This window comes from Saccopteryx leptura, chromosome 4 (genome assembly GCF_036850995.1).
Source record: "Saccopteryx leptura isolate mSacLep1 chromosome 4, mSacLep1_pri_phased_curated, whole genome shotgun sequence".
Lineage (NCBI taxonomy): Eukaryota > Metazoa > Chordata > Mammalia > Chiroptera > Emballonuridae > Saccopteryx > Saccopteryx leptura.
In genome coordinates this window covers 151,257,561-151,276,653 of record NC_089506.1, presented here as the reverse complement: position 1 = coordinate 151,276,653, position 19,093 = coordinate 151,257,561, and the positions used below count along the sequence as shown (strand labels likewise).

Here is a 19,093-nt window from a genome sequence, read left to right as displayed (position 1 = left end):
TTATAATTCTTTGAGAAAAACCTCCTCTCCAAGCATTTTTTTCTGAAGTTAGAAATCAGTGTAGTGTCTTCAAATCTAGGATGAAAAAGACTAACCCATAAAGCAATACAAAAGGGAAAAAGTATGTAATACCATGTTAAATTAATTGTCAAGTTTTGTGTAAGACTTTAGGTACAGTAGGAATTCAAGGAAGGGAGACATTTGTGTAAGGAAGAGCAAGCTAGAAGAATTTAATGAATTATTTGGACTTGCGTTTGGCCCTGAGGGATGAGTAGGCCTTGCACAGTTAGAAGAAAAAGTGCTTCCCTTGCAGTTCAGAGATAACAGTGGTGGAGACTGCTGTTGGAAACTGAGGAGAACAGGAACTGGCCCATAGCACTTACTCTATAGATTATGGATAAAGGCATTAGGCAGGACCCTGAGCTTGTGAGTGACGTCTTTGTCTTCCATTCCTCATCTCCTCCTCTTCTGCCAAAAAAGGGGGGGCATTGATTAAACAAGAATGTGATAATTCACACAAGATAGAGCTAAACAATTAAACCTCTGGAAGAACGGAAACTGGAGGATGTCTGGAGACCGAAACAACCTGTACTTAGCTTTCAAGCTGAATTTCACCATCTGTTGTTTTGGTTTCTCCCTAATACAATGACTTCATTCTCAGGCCAGTTTCTCCGCTCAGTAGGATGCGTGCCCCTGCTCACATCTTAACAGATCCCCTGTTAACATCTCTTCAGAAAGTCTCAAGGAAGACCTCTGATTGGCCAAGGGATCAGCTTGTTACTAGAAAGGGAAAAAAAGAATGCTGGGCAGACAAAAACCAAGGTGTCAAATAAATGGACAACTGTGAATGATGTGATACATAGCATAAGGGCAGATTACCAACAGTCTTGAAAACCAGTCTTTTATGTTTAAATTATGCATAAAGTTTTTGAGCAGAAAACTAACTTGAGAGAAATGTTTCAGAAATCGAACTTGTCTAGTGATGTGTAAGGTCATCTGAATCAGGAAAATAATATAAGTAAACCACAAAGAAGACCGTTTCCCTCTGAGAATCCACATGTAATTTTTGATGAGAGTTTTACTCAGGCAAAGCCTTAAAAACTGAGAAAAGGATAGGTAGGTGGGAATCCACAGAAATAATAGAGAGCCAATCGAGTAACAGTTCTCAGATGTGATTTCCACGTCAGCAGCAACAGTATCACCTAGAACAGGTTACAAATCTAAATTCTCATTGGGCTGTCCCCCAGACCCACTGACTCAGAAACGAAGGGGGTGGGCCAATCTGTGGTAGCCGCTTTCCAGGTACTTCTGACACCTGCTACAGCTTGATACCAATATAGTGCATTTCAAAAGCTACTTCTGAGCTTGGTGACCTTGAGCAATTTATTTAACTTTTTCATAACTTAGATGTAAATGCTAATTTTGCTGCTTTTCTCACAGAATTTAGAGCATTAGTGTAAATATATGGAAAATATTTACAACAGTTCCTCATACATAGTAAGCATTGTATAAGTATTTTCTATTATTATCATTGATAGGACTTGTTTGAAAGAAATAGTAAAATAAAAGATGATTTCTAATTTTAGCTGAAGTATACATTGATGTTTGTTGATGGCCAAAAATTGTCCATATTATTCATATATGGCTCATACAGATTCAAACTGCTCATAGAAATTGCCTCCCGACCCCCATACTTTGTTCTTCACTTAAAATCTGGTGTCACTGCTGTTTTTCTCAGAGTAGGTTGACTTTGTCCCTCACTGATAAGTGACTTACCTCTTCTGAGCCTCAGTTTCCTCATTATGATTTCACTGAAGATTATAAATAAGAGATAAAGATTTTATTATGGACTGCATGTTAGTAACTGTAATTATCCTCATCTCCATGTTATCCTTCCTCCTCCCACCCCCTTTACCCATGGCTTCTCCCTTTGTGTGTCAGCTTGTCTGTGACTGTTTCTTTTGCGTTCTCCCTGTTCTTCTATGTGCAGAGCTATTGCTCCTTCCAAGGGACAAATAGTTAATATAGTCTCTGCCTCTACCACTCAACTCTGCTATTGTATCACAAAGGAGCCATAAACAATATATAAAAAAACAGCGTGGCTGTATTTCAGTTATACTTTATTTATGGACCCTGAAACTTGAATTTCACATAGTTTTCACATGTCATGAAATAGTCTTATAGTTTTGATTTTTTCCCCATTCTTTTTACAAAGAGAAAAGCAGCTTAGCTCACAGAGCATACCTAACAGGTAGGCTGTGGCCTAGATATGTCCCACAAACTGTATGTGCCCACCTCCCCCCAGCCTCTCACTGTCTTTCTCTTTTTCTCCTTTTCTATCTACGCTTGTCCATGTTCTTTTTTGTGACATCCCAGCCACCAACAACATAGGACCCAACATGCAATACAAGTAAATTTTAAAATATTTATGTTTATTGAACAAAGATTTTATTTTATTGTGATATAAAAATCAACTAAGTTTAAGATTTGTTTATATATTCAAAAAAGCAACTTAAGCCCAGTTGCTTGAATTTTCATGTATTTTCTACTTACTTTTTTCGATTAAAATAATGTTCCCATAAACATTTAACCATAACAGAACAACAGAGCTGAGTGCCAGCTATTTGTATAAAGATATGATGACAATCAACTCCTGATATTTTCTTCAAATAGTTTTTTACCCACAGACTTTCTTAGCTCTGAATTTTTCTTATCTATTGAACCTAATTTCTTCTTGCCTGAACTTAAATAGTTAAAGAGAGGTGAATGTACTTTGAAGAGACGAGGATGGCCACAGGGAGCTGACAGTGACTGGTATGAGCTGTGGCCCTTGTTAGTCACCCCCCCCCCCATGCATGTTGGGTCCTATGTTGTTGGTGGCTGGGATGTCACAAAAATAGCATCTTGTTTTCAGATGTCACTCTGAGCTTCTGTCCTGTCCCCATACGTGGTAAATGTCACATGGTACTGGTACCTTGTAGGCACAAGGCAAATCTTTGTTGAACTACAAATGAGACCCACTTAAAAATGCTATTTGTAGCCCTGGCCGGTTGGCTCAGCGGTAGAGCGTTGGCCTAGCGTGCGGAGGACCCGGGTTCGATTCCCAGCCAGGGCACACAAGAGAAGCGCCCATTTGCTTCTCCACCCCTCCGCCGCGCTTTCCTCTCTGTCTCTCTCTTCCCCTTCCGCAGCCAAGGCTCCACTGGAGCAAAGATGGCCCGGGCGCTGGGGATGGCTCTGTGGCCTCTGCCTCAGGCACTAGAGTGGCTCTGGTCGCAATATGGCGACACCCAGGATGGGCAGAGTATCGCCCCCTGGTGGGCAGAGCGTCGCCCCATGGTGGGCGCGCCGGGTGGATCCCGGTCGGGCGCATGCGGGAGTCTGTCTAACTGTCTCTCCCCGTTTCCAGCTTCAGAAAAATGAAAAAAAAAAAATGCTATTTGTAGCTCATAGACCTTTTGAAGCATGACAGTGCAAAAGATAGTATCTGCCACCAAGGTGTTCCAATGTCATGTTGAAGTTTGAAGGACATATAACTTTGCCTTTATGACTAAATAGGTATTTCCTAGGTGAGAAAGGCAGCTAGAAAGGTAAAATTAACTATAAAGTTTACTTTGTGAATTGTCATCACACCTGTGAAATGGCTTCCCTACTCTCATTTAGAATAAAGAGTTCATGAGTACAACTTTCCAGATGGGTACAAGAGATTCCTGTTATCACCGTGGCTATCACTTTTTATATTAATTTTAACATACAGTCATAGCTATTGCAATTTCTATTTGCCTACCTGTTTTTAAAAAAAGTGTAGAGAATATCTTTTTAATTTTTTAGAATAAAAACGGAACAATGTTCAATCTCTTTTGAAAGGTTTATGACTCAGAAAATATATTAGAAAGCACACTCAGCAAGTGTCAATGGAAATTCATCTTTTTGATAATAGCATTATTTTTATTCCAGTGCTAAATTTTTGAAATTAATTTTAATATGCTTTATTAAGAGCTGATAATGTAACATCTCTGTCATAGCATATTTCTTTAAAAAAATGAATGATCAATTCTCAAATATAACCTTAGACTATAGTAAAAATTATTGTTAACTTAGTGTAAGTTTTTTCTATAGGTTAATTTTTAGTCATAATAAAAGAAGTAACACATATGTAAGAGATATTATTAAGTGAACTCTAGCAAAATTTGAGGCCAAGAAATGAATATTAGGAAGTTATTTCATTAATAATGTGCCATTAGCATACATTACTTAGAAAATAAACCCCACTTTATTATAGTATAGGTGTCTTTTTTATTAAGATGCTCCCTGAAAGGGTCAGCCTATCTGAGTATTTATAACTGGGAGTTAAACAAGCATAAAACAGAAGTCCCTTGAGAAAATATTCAGGAATTTGTGCTGGATACAATTCTCAATTTTGGCTGAATTCAAAGGTAAACTATTCTTTGATTAGCATCTTCAACTAACATCAGGAGTCAGATATTCTCTCTCATGTTCACAGTAAAAAAACAAAAACAAAATAAGAATAATAGAAAATAGGAGAGGGACATGAATATTATACCCTTGGCAATTAAGTGAGAAGTCCGATCCCTTGTTAACGTAATACTGACAGCCTTTGCCAGGGAGGATGGAACGGAGTGTGGGAGAGTTTTGTTATCATTTAACAGTACGTTTAGGTAACCTCAAGTGGAGCCAGTGTTGGCCTGGGAATCATAAAAGGGTAATAATAGAAGCAGTTTCTTTTTAGCTTTTTTTCATCGACCCAGAAGAATAGCATCAAGGTGACTGTCGCCACTCTTTTCAGCAGTTAGGTTTCTCTTAGATTGTGAAGCCAGGATATAATTGCTATATGTGTCCCTCCTAAGGGATGCACATGGGGGCCTTCGGTAGGTTGTCAGGAGTCGTTCCAAACACAGTGGTTCTCTCTGTGCGTGTGTCTGTCTGTAGATCACTATTGCTGATCCTGTCAATGGCTACAGAATTAAGTATAACCACTGTCTTAGACTAGAACCAATCAGAGAAGTTCCAGAAAATGCAGATACAATATATAATAGTAATTCATTCTTCTCTAATAGAATGTTTTGGTTGTCATATACAGTGTCCACTTAGTACTAGTCTTTGTGTTTGTCTAAGTTCCTGAAAGGGTGGAGCATTAGTTTTTCCTCATTTTATTCCCTCACTTATGACAGGAACTTTGTTATTGTATTAGCTAGAGAATTAATTAGCTGTCTGTGTAATTGTTTTGAGATCTTTTTGTTTATCAGTTGAGAGTAGTAATAAGGAGATTATGAAGTAGAAGCTGGAAGGGACCTGTTCCTCTTGCAAAGGAAAGAGTATTTCTACAGGTCTCTTTAGTGGAAGGGAGTACTATGGGTGCTACTTCTTATAAAGGCAGACAGACGAAGGCAGAGGTCCTTACCAGGTGATCAATAGAATCCTCAGGCTTCAAAGGATCTGGGAAACTCCTAGAATTATATGCAAAGTATTGTTTTTGTGAACATAGATGCATAACTTGTATTAGAGGCTAAAAAAGATGATGGACACACACACACACACACACACACACTCGAATGTTTTGAAGGATTGATACAACAAAGTAGCAGTCTTGCTACTTTGAAGGAAAGTCTTGGAGTGGGGCTACCATTCAGTTTTATAAACGTTTAAGCTGAAAGATGAAGTCCATTGTAGAACAGTAATGCTTAAAGTAGTTAATAGTGAAATAGTCTCTGATGTGATGTTTATAGTTCTTTCTTCCCAAAATATTTCCTGTTCAAATTGATATACAGAAATGAATGTGAAACTCATTTAATATTAGTATTTTATAAAAGAGCATGTTAATGGCAGGAAGAAGTAGCCAAACAAAATGAGTTAAAAGCAATTTGTTTTGTTTCTGCCACTGAGCAATATATATATTATCATTTTGAAATCATTCATTCATGTAGACACTATGATGAATAATGAGAATGAAATAATGGGGGGAAGATCTCTGCTTTTCAGGAGACTGAAACTTCTGGAGACATCTCCCAACTAACAGTCAGAATGTGAATAGTGAGAGCTACAGCGAAGATGTATGCGCAGGGGGAAATAGGAAGGAGCACGGAGAAGGCAAACGAAGCTGGTCTGGGATCAGAGGGCAGGCTTCACAGAGGGGAGATGTAAGCGCCATATAAATACCTAACGTCATGCAGCACTTTCCACCTCTCAGTGACTGCTGTAACATCATCCGTTATTGGGCATAGCGAGACTCAGTAAATGGCCAAAGTCACACATCTTGAAGGGAAGAGAGTTAGAATTTTAATCCAGGCCATCTGGCTCATAATTCTACGTGTTAACTACTCTACTCTACTACCTCTTGTGCCTCAGGTAGTGGTGCTATAAATAGCAGTATGCCACATTATAAAACATGAGGGGAAACCGGAAGTGGGAAAAGCCAGAGAGAGGGAGGAGTTCAACTTCCCTCTTCCAAGAGTTAAATGTTTTCTGACTTCAAATTCAGATTCATTAACTTTTATGAGGCTGTCACCATATAGAAGAAGGGTCCTGACACTTATCTGTGGGGTGCCTAAATTTCCACTCCTTCAGCTTGCGTAGGGTTGTATATTCACTCAGCTTCAAACATAACTTCATCCTGTTTAGTATTCATTCACTCCTTCATTTATTGACTCAGTTTATTTTAGTTTTACCCTGACTGTTTTGGGTGGTACATAGAGAAGAAGCTTCCTCAAAAAGAATATTTAGTTTTGAAAACTAAAGTGAAAATATTACCTCAAATGTTTTCCTAGTCATACAATTTTGAAAAATAGGTTAGAAAAAATAATGCTGGAGAAAAGGGGAAAAAACAGCTTCAATTTCTTCTTGGTGTTTGTGACAAAAGGACACAGTGTCTGCAGGTCCTTCATAATTTTCTGGCTTACATGACAAAGAAGGTTTCTAATAAACTCGGGCATGGCATGGGAATGCGGTTCCTTCCGCTGCCCTGTGGTCCCGCGGACATGGACACCGGCGGTAAGGGGCACGGGGCACTCAGGCCCCGCGGCAGCGCCATGTGCTCCAGTGTCCCACCTGCTCTCAGGAAGTGACTTGGGTACTGGAAAACGTGCTGCTTACTATTTGTTCCTATGCAGTCCCTCCTGACTTCTTACTGTAATATTGTTAAAAAGTTTTCTTTACTGGAACAGATATATTCCATTTGGATTATGTCATGAATTTCATTTGGAATAATGAGACTTTCGGTACCTTTTGTGTGTCACCTCTTTTTCACATCACTTGTCTGGTGGCAACAAGAATACTTCCTCACTGAAAATAGATCCTTTTACATTCAATAATAGGGTGGCTAGTGTTCGTTTTTCTTGGGAAAATGAAAATGTGCACCTTTTATCCTATTATACTCATCCACCAGCTTCAGATTATCTGATTTTCTAGCTTCTCATTTTCTCCTGTATCTTAATGCTATTATTAACAAGAATTCTGTTGCTAATGGTTTTGAAAAATAATATGTGTGCTTTCAGCCACTACCTCTATTTTTATGGTTTGTCTGATTTAGCTGGACTTTGATAATTATTCCAAATGCTGTTTTGTTGTAGATCAAATGTGAGGAGCCCTAATGTTCTTCTAGATTTATTTTCAATGTTTTTAATTTTGCTATAAGAGAATGGAGTTAATATTTTAACTATTAGTCACTAGGTGAAAAACATCACTAGGTGCATAGCTAATAGTTTATGTCACATTTTTAAGAATCTATATTCTCTATGTAATATAGTCTATATTCTTTAGTCTCTTTCTTTTTTTTTTTTAACTTTAGGACAATAATTTTATGAATATCTGTTTATGTTTTTTTATCATGGTGAATTTCTTTAAAAAGTATAATCCAGAGCAGGTTCCCTTAGTTTATTTTTTCTTTTTTGAGAAAAACCTAGATGTTAATAGATGTTTTGGTAAACAGTTTTTGTCAAAATGTTTGAAAAACATTGTCTTTTTTAAATTTTAGATTATTAGTAGACTTTAATATGCTAATTTGCATTAAAAATCACCTTAAGTATTATTTAGTATGCTGTAGTTCCCAAATCTATTTGATCATAGAATCCTTTCCAAATGCTTATCAGTTTGAGAAATGCCCTTTCATAGAAGGACATACAGTAGTCCCTGAGTGCAGTGTAGAAATAAGTTACTTTTATCATAACACTGTCATGAAAAAAAATTAAATTGTGTTCAAATAGTTTAAATAATAAGAAAGCAAAGAATGTTATATTTTAGGAATGAATTTTATTAAAATTATATAGTGGGGAAAGAATCCTTCAACTATCTAGTTATTATTTTCATGGATTTATTCATTGTTAGTTGATGGTAAGTTAAAGTCTTGCTCTAAAGTGGAAATTTTAATGTTTCTTTATCCTATTGTTAGGATTTAGGAGAAATGTGTATTTTCTAAGAATCATAGAGTTCAACCTCTAGAAAGCAACAATCATTATTTTAGATATTTTATAACAGTGATTGGTGGCCAGCTAAACATCGTTGCCAATGTGTAAACATATATGTAGAAAATTTCTTGAAGTACAGTAGTTTCATAGTAATAAAAACAAATAAACAAGGAAAACAACAAATAAAGACTGAATTGACTTGGAAGCAGAAGGGGACCACCTGGATTGATTCTATCCAAGTAAGGTTTTCTGGAAAGGGGCTGGAGGGGAACAGCAAGCAGACTCTTGAAAGAAGGAAAAGAGATTAATTTAGTGAAGGCAACTTTTCTACTTTAGTCAACAGTGAAGAGTCTAAAGAACAAAATAGATAGGCTTAGGCAAACAGAAATCATGAGCTGAGGTGTGATAATTAGGATACTAATCCTATGAGATAATGTGGAGAAAATAAGATAAATAAGTTTGGGAAATGCTATTTCATCCTTTGTGTTTAATTTAGCTTTAACTGAATTTTCACAAATTGATTTCATCACAGAATTATTTTCCCCATAAATTAAAAACACAATAGTTCTTTGGAAAACACTGAGCTAAAACTAATAGGAAATAGGAACTACTAATTAATGGACCTGTACTATAATCATTGCTTTTTTGGGACAAAAATGATGAGATTTAAGTTATACATATTATTCTGTCCTCTTTCATTGTTAAATTATAAAGACGCAATGAATTAAAGTGGATTTATCTTTCAATACTGTTAAATTTCTGAAATGCTGGTTCTTCTAAATCCAGGTCATGTAGGTAAAACCTTTTCAAGTAGAATCCTCAGACCTTATGTAATATTTAAACAAGTAGCACTGTTAGACACAAACTTTGTGTTTTGTTACAAAGATTTTTTCGGAGGTGGTAGTTCTTTGCTTATCTTATAAACATGCACAATACTTCTAATTTAGATTGAACTACACAAATCCTTGTTAAATATGTTTAATTTCCAAACTATTAAAGAATTAGAGCCGATTCTTAGTCTTTGAAAATTTGGCTTAAAAACATTTAGTTCTAGAAGCAAGATCTTTAAGGTATAAAATGTTAATGAGCCCCTTTATCTATATGAGCAAATCTTAACAGAAATCAAAGAGGCCAAGTGAGAATCAAGCAGTGGTTAAATGAATCTTAATATATGAATTCTCTTTTCATTTTTAGGTCATGATTCTAGTGGCAAAACCTTAGTTTAATGTAGTGGTTGTACATGTTTATGTTCTCAGACTTACTTATGGAAGAATGGTAGATGTGAGTAGAGCTGTTTAGAGATAAATGTTGTATATAGGACTAACATCAATTTCGAGGTGACCCCTGGTCAGTTAGCTAGATTACAAGGTTGTAGGTTTGATCCCCGGTCGGGGCACACATGGAAAGCAACCAATGAATGCACAACTAAGTGGAACAACAAATGAATGCTTCCCTTCCCCATCCTCTCTCTTATCCTTCCTCTGTCTCTCTAAAAGTCAATTAATACAAAAAAATTAAACCATTGCCGATAGCTTGGTTGGTTGAAGCATTGCCCAAAGCACAGAGGTTGCCAGTTTGACCCTCGGTCAGGGCACATACAGGAACAGCTCCATGTTCCTGTCTGTCTTCCTGCTTCTCTTTCTCTCTCTCCCTAAAAAAAAAAAGGCATGTGTAAGGCCAGTCGCTGTGGCAGAGGCCAGGCAGGTTCACACTGGATTCAGGCAGACGGTAAAGGAACTGTGGAGCCGGAAAATGGTGGCCCATTCTGTTTATTAGAGTCTCACAATGGTGGACAAGCACAGGCAGGGCAAACTGCTTCTCTCTCTCTCTCTCTCTGGGCTGATGTGCAAACAGGCTGGAGTGGGGGACCCCCTCTCTGGCAAACAATGGCAAAAATGGCCCCTCCCAATGGCAGCAGGCAATCCACAATCTACAATCTGCCTCCCTGAGGGCAGGTACCAGCAGCCTTACATGGACTACTGCTCATGCACCAGTCAAAGTACAAGTGAGCAAACCTAACACACTTGTTTGCCCACAGAAAGGGAAAAAAATTAGAGATGAAACACAGTTTTTTAGGTACTCATAGATTATTTTTAAAGTCCCCCCCTTTTTTTTACTTTAAAGACTAAATTTCACAGTTTAAATTGGTTGACAGGTTTCTCTCATATCTGCAAAGATACTATGACAATTTTGGTCTTCAGTGAAAAGCTGTATCATGTGGTTACAAGGTTGATACAACATTTTAAGGTTTTTGAATTACCCATAAAATTACAATATTACTGGAACTTTTCTTCTAAATTCATGTGATGAAGGTAACGTTTTTTACTTAGGATCATCACACCTTATCATTTCTAAGTAGCATTCTTAATTTCTTTCTCTCCAAAGAACTTTATGTTTATTTTATAAGAGTATACAAAAATTTCAATTTGTAGGTAAGCCTCAAAACATTTCTTAAATAAGTGTTATAAAAATTGGCAATAATAAAGAAAGAGTTCTTTTAATCCTTGAAAATTCGGTCAAAGGTGCCATTGGGTAAGGCCAGTCTTATTCTCCATACTCTTAAAAAGTTTAAGATATTTTTCTATCATTTATAGTAATGTGACTTGGTAAGAAGCATAATTATAAAAGGAAAATGATTAGTGTTTGTTTATCTTAATCATATTGTTCTTATAAAAGCAATCAATATCACAATTATTTATATAGGCTATTTTTAAAAACATGGTTTTAAAAATTCTCTATAGAAAAATTATATAGAGAATTATATAGTCCATATTGAATAACTAAGTCAATTTTCTTGTTTTTAGTGACATAATAACAACACTTCTAAGGTCTTAAAGACTTATGTCCTTTATCTAGTTGTTAAAATATTTTTATTTTTATTTCACACTTACAAAAATTTGATTCCTCAAATGGCAATATTTTACCATATTTCCACATTTGCATTCTCTCTCTCTTAAAACTATTTTTCTAAACTAAGAATAGGTTGCAGACATTTACCTTTGTACTTTAATGTGTATTTCTTAAACAGCATTCTCTTTCATACCCACAGTATAGTTAGCTAAGTCAAAAAATTAACAGTCATGCAATAATAGCATCGAATTGTAAACTGTACTCATCTCTCACCAGGTTACCCCAATAACATTCTTTATAACAAAATAAAATACTAATCATGTATTAATTTCAATTGTCATGGTTTTTTTTTTACTTTTTTTTGTCTAGTATTGGTGTTTTCTGGGCACAATAACTTTGAAGAATGTAGACCAGCTATTTTGTAAAATGTCCATTCATTTGGATTTGTCTTGTTACCTTGTGAGTAGACTAGAGTTTAGCCAGACATTTTAAAAAATAAAATTGTATAAGATGTGATTTTACAACAAAAGAATCACATTCCTGTTTATAGATCTGATAAGAAAAATAATTATTTGTTATATTTGCATCAAAGAGAATACTCATCTCCAGCTCCCAGAAGAAAAGATTCTCCTAGGAGATTTTATATGTATTTCTTAAAAAGTAAACTTGGTTTGCCCTGCACAGTGGATAGAGCTTCTACCTGGAGTGTTGAGGTCACCAGTTCAAAACCCTGGGCTTGCCCATTCAAAGCACATACAACAAGCAAGCAACTATGAGTTGATATTTCTTGCTCCCCCACCCCACTTCTCTCTGTAAAATCAATAAATAAAATATTTTTAAAACTTGGTTTATGTATTAAGGGTCTTGTTAGTTTTAATGGCTTATAGACTCACATAGATCATTATAGTACTTACTGAGAAAACAAATATAATGTACAACAGTATTGATCTTTTCTTTTCACAGTTACTCCTGAATGCCCAAAGAAAGGAAGAAACTTTTTACTTTCCCTAGATGAACTCATATTCTTATCACAGCTCGTAAAATCCTTTTTGAAGCTGGAGGAAAATGTTCAAGAATTGTTTGAAGAAATGTTTTTATCACTCAAGATACACAGAAATAAATCAGGTAACATGCTCTTTTGTTTTAATTTGTAAGTCACTCATTCTCTCTGGTTTTGCTTTATGCCACTGAATCTATACCATTACTTCAAAATAATACATGACAGAATTCTTTAAATAAAGTCTTAGAGAAACATTAAGTAAAGAAAATTCTGTTAAGCCATAGAATTACATTTTTATCCTTTGCTCATGGCAAATTTCATAATTCTGGTTGACAAAGCATCATAAGTCAATTTGAGATAATTGTCTTGAACTAAAATAAGATTTTTTTTTTAATTCAGAGCAACACAGGTTGGTCTATGAAAAGAATAAACAGACTTGATGATATAGTAGCTCCTCTTCTGGTGCTAGCAGCTGGGTGACCTTGAGCAAAATATCATACTTAGTTTCCTTAGACCACAATTATCTCATCTTCACAATAATGGTGTAGGACTAAACTAATTTTCTCTCTCTCTCTTTTTTACAGTTAGATGCTTTAGATTCCAATATGTTATGTAGGGCTATGAGAATGAAATGATTTAGTATATGTGAATTATTGAATGTCTAGCATATCATAAACAATAAGTATATTATTCCAATAGTAATTATAGTTGTATAATGTTATTTTAGCCTTAACAAATTTTTTTTGAAGAATACTGTGTCATGTGTATTGTAATAATGTTTCTAAAATTAAAGGTAGAATTCAAAGCTATAATAGTTTAGATATACTTCTTGCATTCATTTCTATGCTTATAGAGATTTTCATCTATATCAGAAAGAACAAGAGAAAGTTCTCTTTTCCATGATACTATATGTCATTTTAAGGAGAAAATATTGATAAGTAGATAGTGACTGCAATTTTAAAACAAAGTTAGGCAAACAAGTGAATATGGAAATTTCAAAAGCTGATATTCTGGTAAAGAATTATATTTAATTTAATATATTTACTTTTATATTTTTTATTTAATTAACCTGGATAAATAATGTTAGAAAAGTTATAGGATTGGATTTTGTTTGTTTCATATCAAGCATAGTTTATTGGCCTTCTATGTTTCAGGTTAAGTAGCATTATTAAATTATAAGGTAAAAAATATTATCGTTTTTCCAAATTTGGAGGTAATTAAAAAAATTAGATGTGGTTTATAGATTTTGGAAGCTGACAAACATTGAGAAAAGAATAAAAATATAAGACATGAAATTTGAAAGTTAAAAGACAGAAAGAGAAAGTACATTTAATCAGGAGATAATGTGAGCTCTAGAGTGTCTTCTAGATGGAACTGACTGTGTCAAAGAGAGATGTGAGTAGAGAAATATGACATTCTAATTTTTGATTGACATTTTGGTTCCTTGAGGAGTTACCACTCTGTGTAGATATTAATCCATCATGCCTGGCTAAGATTTGGCATCCTTCATCCACATCTCTTAACAGATCTTTTCTGAGGCATGAATGAAGAAACAGAGTGAATTCTAACAAATCTAGATTCCTACCCTATTTGAACTTATCTTGTATTGGTCCTAGGACAGGATTTACAGAAATCAGGTCAGTTCTTAGAACTATTCCTCTTAAGGACAACACTCATTGAAAATTAGAATTGTGTTAGAGAGGTATTGTAAAGATATAAAGCTGTCATGGCCAAGAAATGAAGCAAAGGTTTGACAAAGTAATTTCAGCAAGAAAGATAAAAAAGAAAAAGAGGGTTTGACTTCATTAGATTAAGATTAAATAATATTGAGACTTGGCAAATTCTGTATACTTAAGAACAATAGTTACTATTGTTGAATATAATCAATAGAGAAAAATATGTAATTATGCCACAATATACTGTCTTACTCTAAATTTATCCTCATATAAGCAGCAAAGCAGATAAAAGCAACTTCAATATCATATTAATAATAGTATACCATAGAAACGTATTTGTGTATTATTGAGCATAGTATGAAAAGATTTTTGAAGGACAGGTAGAAGAAATGTCTAAGTACTAGAACATCTCCTTGTAATGTATATCTTCTTATATTGTGAAGATTTTTATTTTTTGTAACAGAGCCAAGATTGATTTAATCTGACAAGAATGATCTTGAAGGAAATTGTCAAGGGAACTTAAATGTTTTATTCCGTATAAGCCAAGATAATCAATTCTTATCTAAAGACGTAGTTTTTTAAATCAGGAAGGAAAAGATTCCTTGAAATGGATGATTAAAGAAACCAAATGTATCTGAAGTTACCCTGATAGTTAATCTTTTGCTTAAAAATCTTGTATGAGAGAGAATGGGAAAAAAGATCAAGTCATTTAGTTTCCTATGTTCTTCTTTTGATTGGAGCACATTTTGCTAATAAAGATCTTGGAAAGAGTTACCTACCATGCCTATGTAACCAAAACAATGTGATGAAAGGTAAGGGTTTTTTTCCCCTCATTGTCCAGATGTTTGAAAAATATCCAGGTGCTTAACATTGCATGGGGAAAATGTAAAGATGCTCAACCAAACAATTTACTTTTTACTTTGATGTTTTTAAACTATATTTTTGAGTTAGGCAAATTGGCTGTGTTAATAATATGAATACAATGCAATAGATTTTATAGCGACACAAATATTTTTTGAGAAAGCAATGGTATTTAGTCTTTATATTATTTGCTTTATTTGGTCATATTTGATGGTTTTTTATTTTGGTCATTTTAGAAAATGATAGGGTGTTATTTGACTATTATGGTGCCTTACTGTATTTCTTTTAGGTGATTATATCTTGTGGAGTAGCTTCGGGTTTGATTTATGGGGCACTTCTAATGCTTCTTCAGAATAAAATAGTTCTTCGGGCAGTTCCTCAAATTTTCCAAAGGTGGCATCTGAGATTTATCTAAGCCGGGAGGTTTCTTGGCCCTCATTTTTCTGTAGCCCCAGCAATGACAAAGAGCAATGACTGCTTCAATTGGATGTAAGAAGAACACTTAGGGTTTGTCTCAGAAGAATCAAAGATTTCAGATCTTCTGAAAGATTGTTTGTACTCTTAGGGGGTCTTAAGAGGGGTCAAATGGCTTCTAAGAATTCCTTAGCTAGATGGTTAAGGGACTGTATTAGGGAGGCGTATGTAGTTAAGGTAAAGAGGCCCCTAGGGTTTGTAAAGCTCATTACACTAGGACTTTAGCTGTTTCTTGGGCAGAGAGGTCGAAGGCTTCCACATTGGAAATTTGCAAGGTGGCCACCTGGGCTTCTCTTCATACTTTTCATAGTATTATCTCTTGGATGTAGTCTCTTCTACAGATTCAGCTTTTGGTGGGAGGTTGCTTTGGAGCCAGAAAAGAACAGTGAAGAAAAGAAAGACTTGTAGTTCCCACTTAGAGCTGCCAACAAGGCAAGTTGCTTTGTAATTCACACAATGGGAGCCTATGAAGACCAATTTGGGTGTGAAAGTGGATGTCACAGGGAAGTACTGCCAACCTCTACTCTCTGTGAAAGTGACAGTGTGGGAACTAACCAGAAGCATAAAGTAAACCACAGCAACTTCTGTGGGGGGAGGCTGTTCCACAGCTAGCAGTCCTGTGACCCTCTGCACTCTACTGACGGCCTTAGTCTGGGCATTTCCGAAAGAAACAAGTGTTGGCTGTATGCAAATAACCTATGTTTTAGAGCGTTGAGACCAAAATGGGCTACCTTCTCTTGAAAATACTAGTAAGTATATAGAAATTTCAATATATTTTAGGTAGGTGAAATAATTTGTCAAATATTCACAGAGCTTATAAAATTTGACAATGTGGAATATTGAAATTGACCATTTTGAATTCCATGTAAATATAAAAATGCCACAATTAGTTAAAACCATGAGAAAACTTATTAGTTGGGTTCACTGTTACTAATCCTGCCTTAAAATGATTGCTTTTGCTTCTCTGTATAGAATTAAGTGGTTTTTTAAAAAATATTTTTTAATTTTGGGCAGTAGACTAAGTTATCAGAATAGTTTGATAATTCATTTTTTATCTTACTATAGAATAGCCCACCAGCAAGAAAGGGCTTGGGAACCTTATCTTTTTATTTATTAATCTTGAAAATAAGTAGATGGTTTGTACAAATATCAAGGCACATTACTTTGAGTGAATACACATACTATTTGGGAATGCAGTGATAAATATAAAATAATGAACTGTTTTCATAAGTCTTAACTTATAGTAACACAATGGCAGATAGGTTTTTCCAGAAATAGATATACAAGATTATTCTTTGAACTAATGTTATTTTTTCCGATTAAATACCTTTCAAATTAGCTGGTTTTGTGAGCTACTGTAGAAAAGCAAAGCAAAGTGACATTAAGAATCCAAGTATTTTTCCTTCATGCCATTTATTTGATCTTTATTTTTTCTTCTTTAAAAATGTTTTTTGAATAGTAGTTTTTTATTTGTTTGTTTTTTTTATTTTATTTTATTTTTTTAATGGGGTGACATCAATAAATCAGGATACATATATTCAAAGATAACAAGTCCAGGTTATCTTGTCGTTCAATTATGTTGCATACCCATCACCCAAAGTCAGATTGTCCTCTGTCACCTTCTATCTTGTTTTCTTTGTGCCCCTCCCCCTTCCCCTTTCCCTCTCCCATTCCCCCCTCCCCCCCCGTAACCACCACACTCTTATCAATGTCTCTTAGTTTCACTTTTATGTCCCACCTACGTATGGAATAATGCAGTTCCTGTTTTTTTCTGATTTACTGAATAGTAGTTTTTTAAAGAGTAAAGCACTTGAATAGGACAAAAGACTATATGGCAAAATTAGTCTTTTTTCATTCCAGTTGTCTAGTTTCACTTTCCAGAGACAACTACTTCCATCTATATCACTATGTTAAAATAACACAAAATCTTCACATATATGCAGAGATTCTATTTTATTAACAGTTATATATAAACACCTCATTCTTTCTAATTGCTGAATAGTTTTCTATTGGTGCAGTTAACCAGGTACTCATTCATGAACAGTTAGAGTTCTCATTTTCTGTTTATTTGCTACCACAAACAATGATATGGCTAATTTTATTGAACTGTGTCTTAAGATGTGCACACATATATCTGGATAGTAAATTTCTAGAGTGGAATTACCAAGTAAAAAGGTATGGTCATTAAGAGGATGAAAATACTAGCCATAGACTAAGAAAAATACATCCAAAACACATATCTGATAAAGACTTGTATCCAAAATATACAAAAAAAAACTTAAAATTCAACGAGAAAACAAAAAGCTAAATTTAAAAATGAGCAAAAGATCTGAACAGACACCTCACCAAAGAAGATATACAGATGGCAAATAAGCATATGAAATATGCTCAACAGCATAGGTCCATGATGGTGAACCTTTTTATAAAAACCACCCACTTTTGCAGTGCTGGTCAACCTGGTCCCTCCTGCCCACTAGTGGGCATTCCAGCTTTCATGGTGAGCCAATTGCGGCGCCATTTGGTTGCTCCGCTACCGCCCACCATGAAAGCTGGAACTTCCACTAGTGGGCAGGAGGGACCAGGTTGACCAGCACTGCAAAAGTGAGTGGTTTTTATAAAAAGGTTCACCATCACGGGCATAGGTCATCCGGGAATGCAAATTTAAACAAGGAGATAGCACTACATGCCAATTAAAATGGCTAGCATTTGAAACACTAATAGCACCAGTTCTGGCAAAGATGTGAAGCAACAGGAACTCTCCTTTATTGCTGATGGGAATGTAAAATAGTATAGTTCTTTGGAAGACAATTTTGGTTGTATCTTACTTATAAAGCTAAACATTGTCTTACATGAACCAGTAATCGTGTTCCTAGGTATATATGCAAGTGAGTTGAAAACTAGTGTCCACATAAAAACATGCACACAACTATTAATAGTACTTGATTCATAATTTCCAAAACTCGGAAGCAACTAAGATGACTTTCCCTAGTTAAATTTGATAAACTATGGTACATCAATATAATGGAATGTTATTCAATAGTAAAAAGAAATGAGATATCAAGACATGAGAAAACATGGAGGAATCTTAAATGCACATTGCTAAGTGAAGGAATCCAATCTGAAAAAGCTACAGATTATATGATTCCAGCAATATGACATTTATGACATCCTGGCAAAAACAAAGAGGCAGTAAAAAGATCAGAGGTGGTCAGGGGGAAGGAAAAGGAGAAGATGAATAGGTAGAGCACAAGGGATTTTAGAGCGGTGAAATAATCCTCTGTGCTAAAGTAAAGGTGAATACATTACATTATGCATTTGACAAAACCCCTTGAATCGCACAACACAAAGAATGAATCCTGATGTAAACTGTGGACTTCAGTTAATAGTAATCTATCAATGTTGGTTTATCAGTTTTAACAAATACACCACACCAATGCAAGATGTTAACAATAGGGGAAATGAGGCATGGGGACAGAGTATAGGGAAACTTTGTACTACTTGCTCAGTTTTTCTGTAAACCTAAAATTACTATGAACATTATTAAAGTCTATTAATTTTTTATAAGAATACCTGCATACTTTTTTTCCATTTTTAAAAATTTTTTCATTTTAGAGAGGGCGGAGAAAGAAAGAGAGAGAGAGAAGGGAGGGAGAAGCAGGAAACATCAACTCCCATATGTGCCTTGACCAGGCAAGTCCAGGGTTTAGAACTGGTGACCTCAGTGTTCCAGGTCGACGCTTTATCTACTGTGCCACCACAGGTCAGGCCAATTTTTTGAAAAGGTATGGACATTTTGAGAGAGACTATCAAGT

General features: G+C 35.2%; 1 protein-coding gene and 1 pseudogene across 1 annotated transcript in view; one reads left to right on the top strand and one right to left on the bottom strand.

Moving 5' to 3' along the window:
• LOC136403332 (small ribosomal subunit protein eS1 pseudogene) overlaps positions 1 to 7,048 on the bottom strand; it is a 32,923-nt pseudogene extending 25,875 nt beyond the window's left edge.
• KIAA0825 (KIAA0825 ortholog) overlaps positions 1 to 19,093 on the top strand; it is a 525,573-nt gene that overhangs the window by 119,430 nt on the left and 387,050 nt on the right. The window contains exon 6 of the mRNA XM_066381842.1: positions 12,234 to 12,395. Coding sequence (XP_066237939.1) covers positions 12,234 to 12,395 — 162 coding nt within the window. The remainder of the gene's footprint in view (positions 1 to 12,233; positions 12,396 to 19,093) is intronic.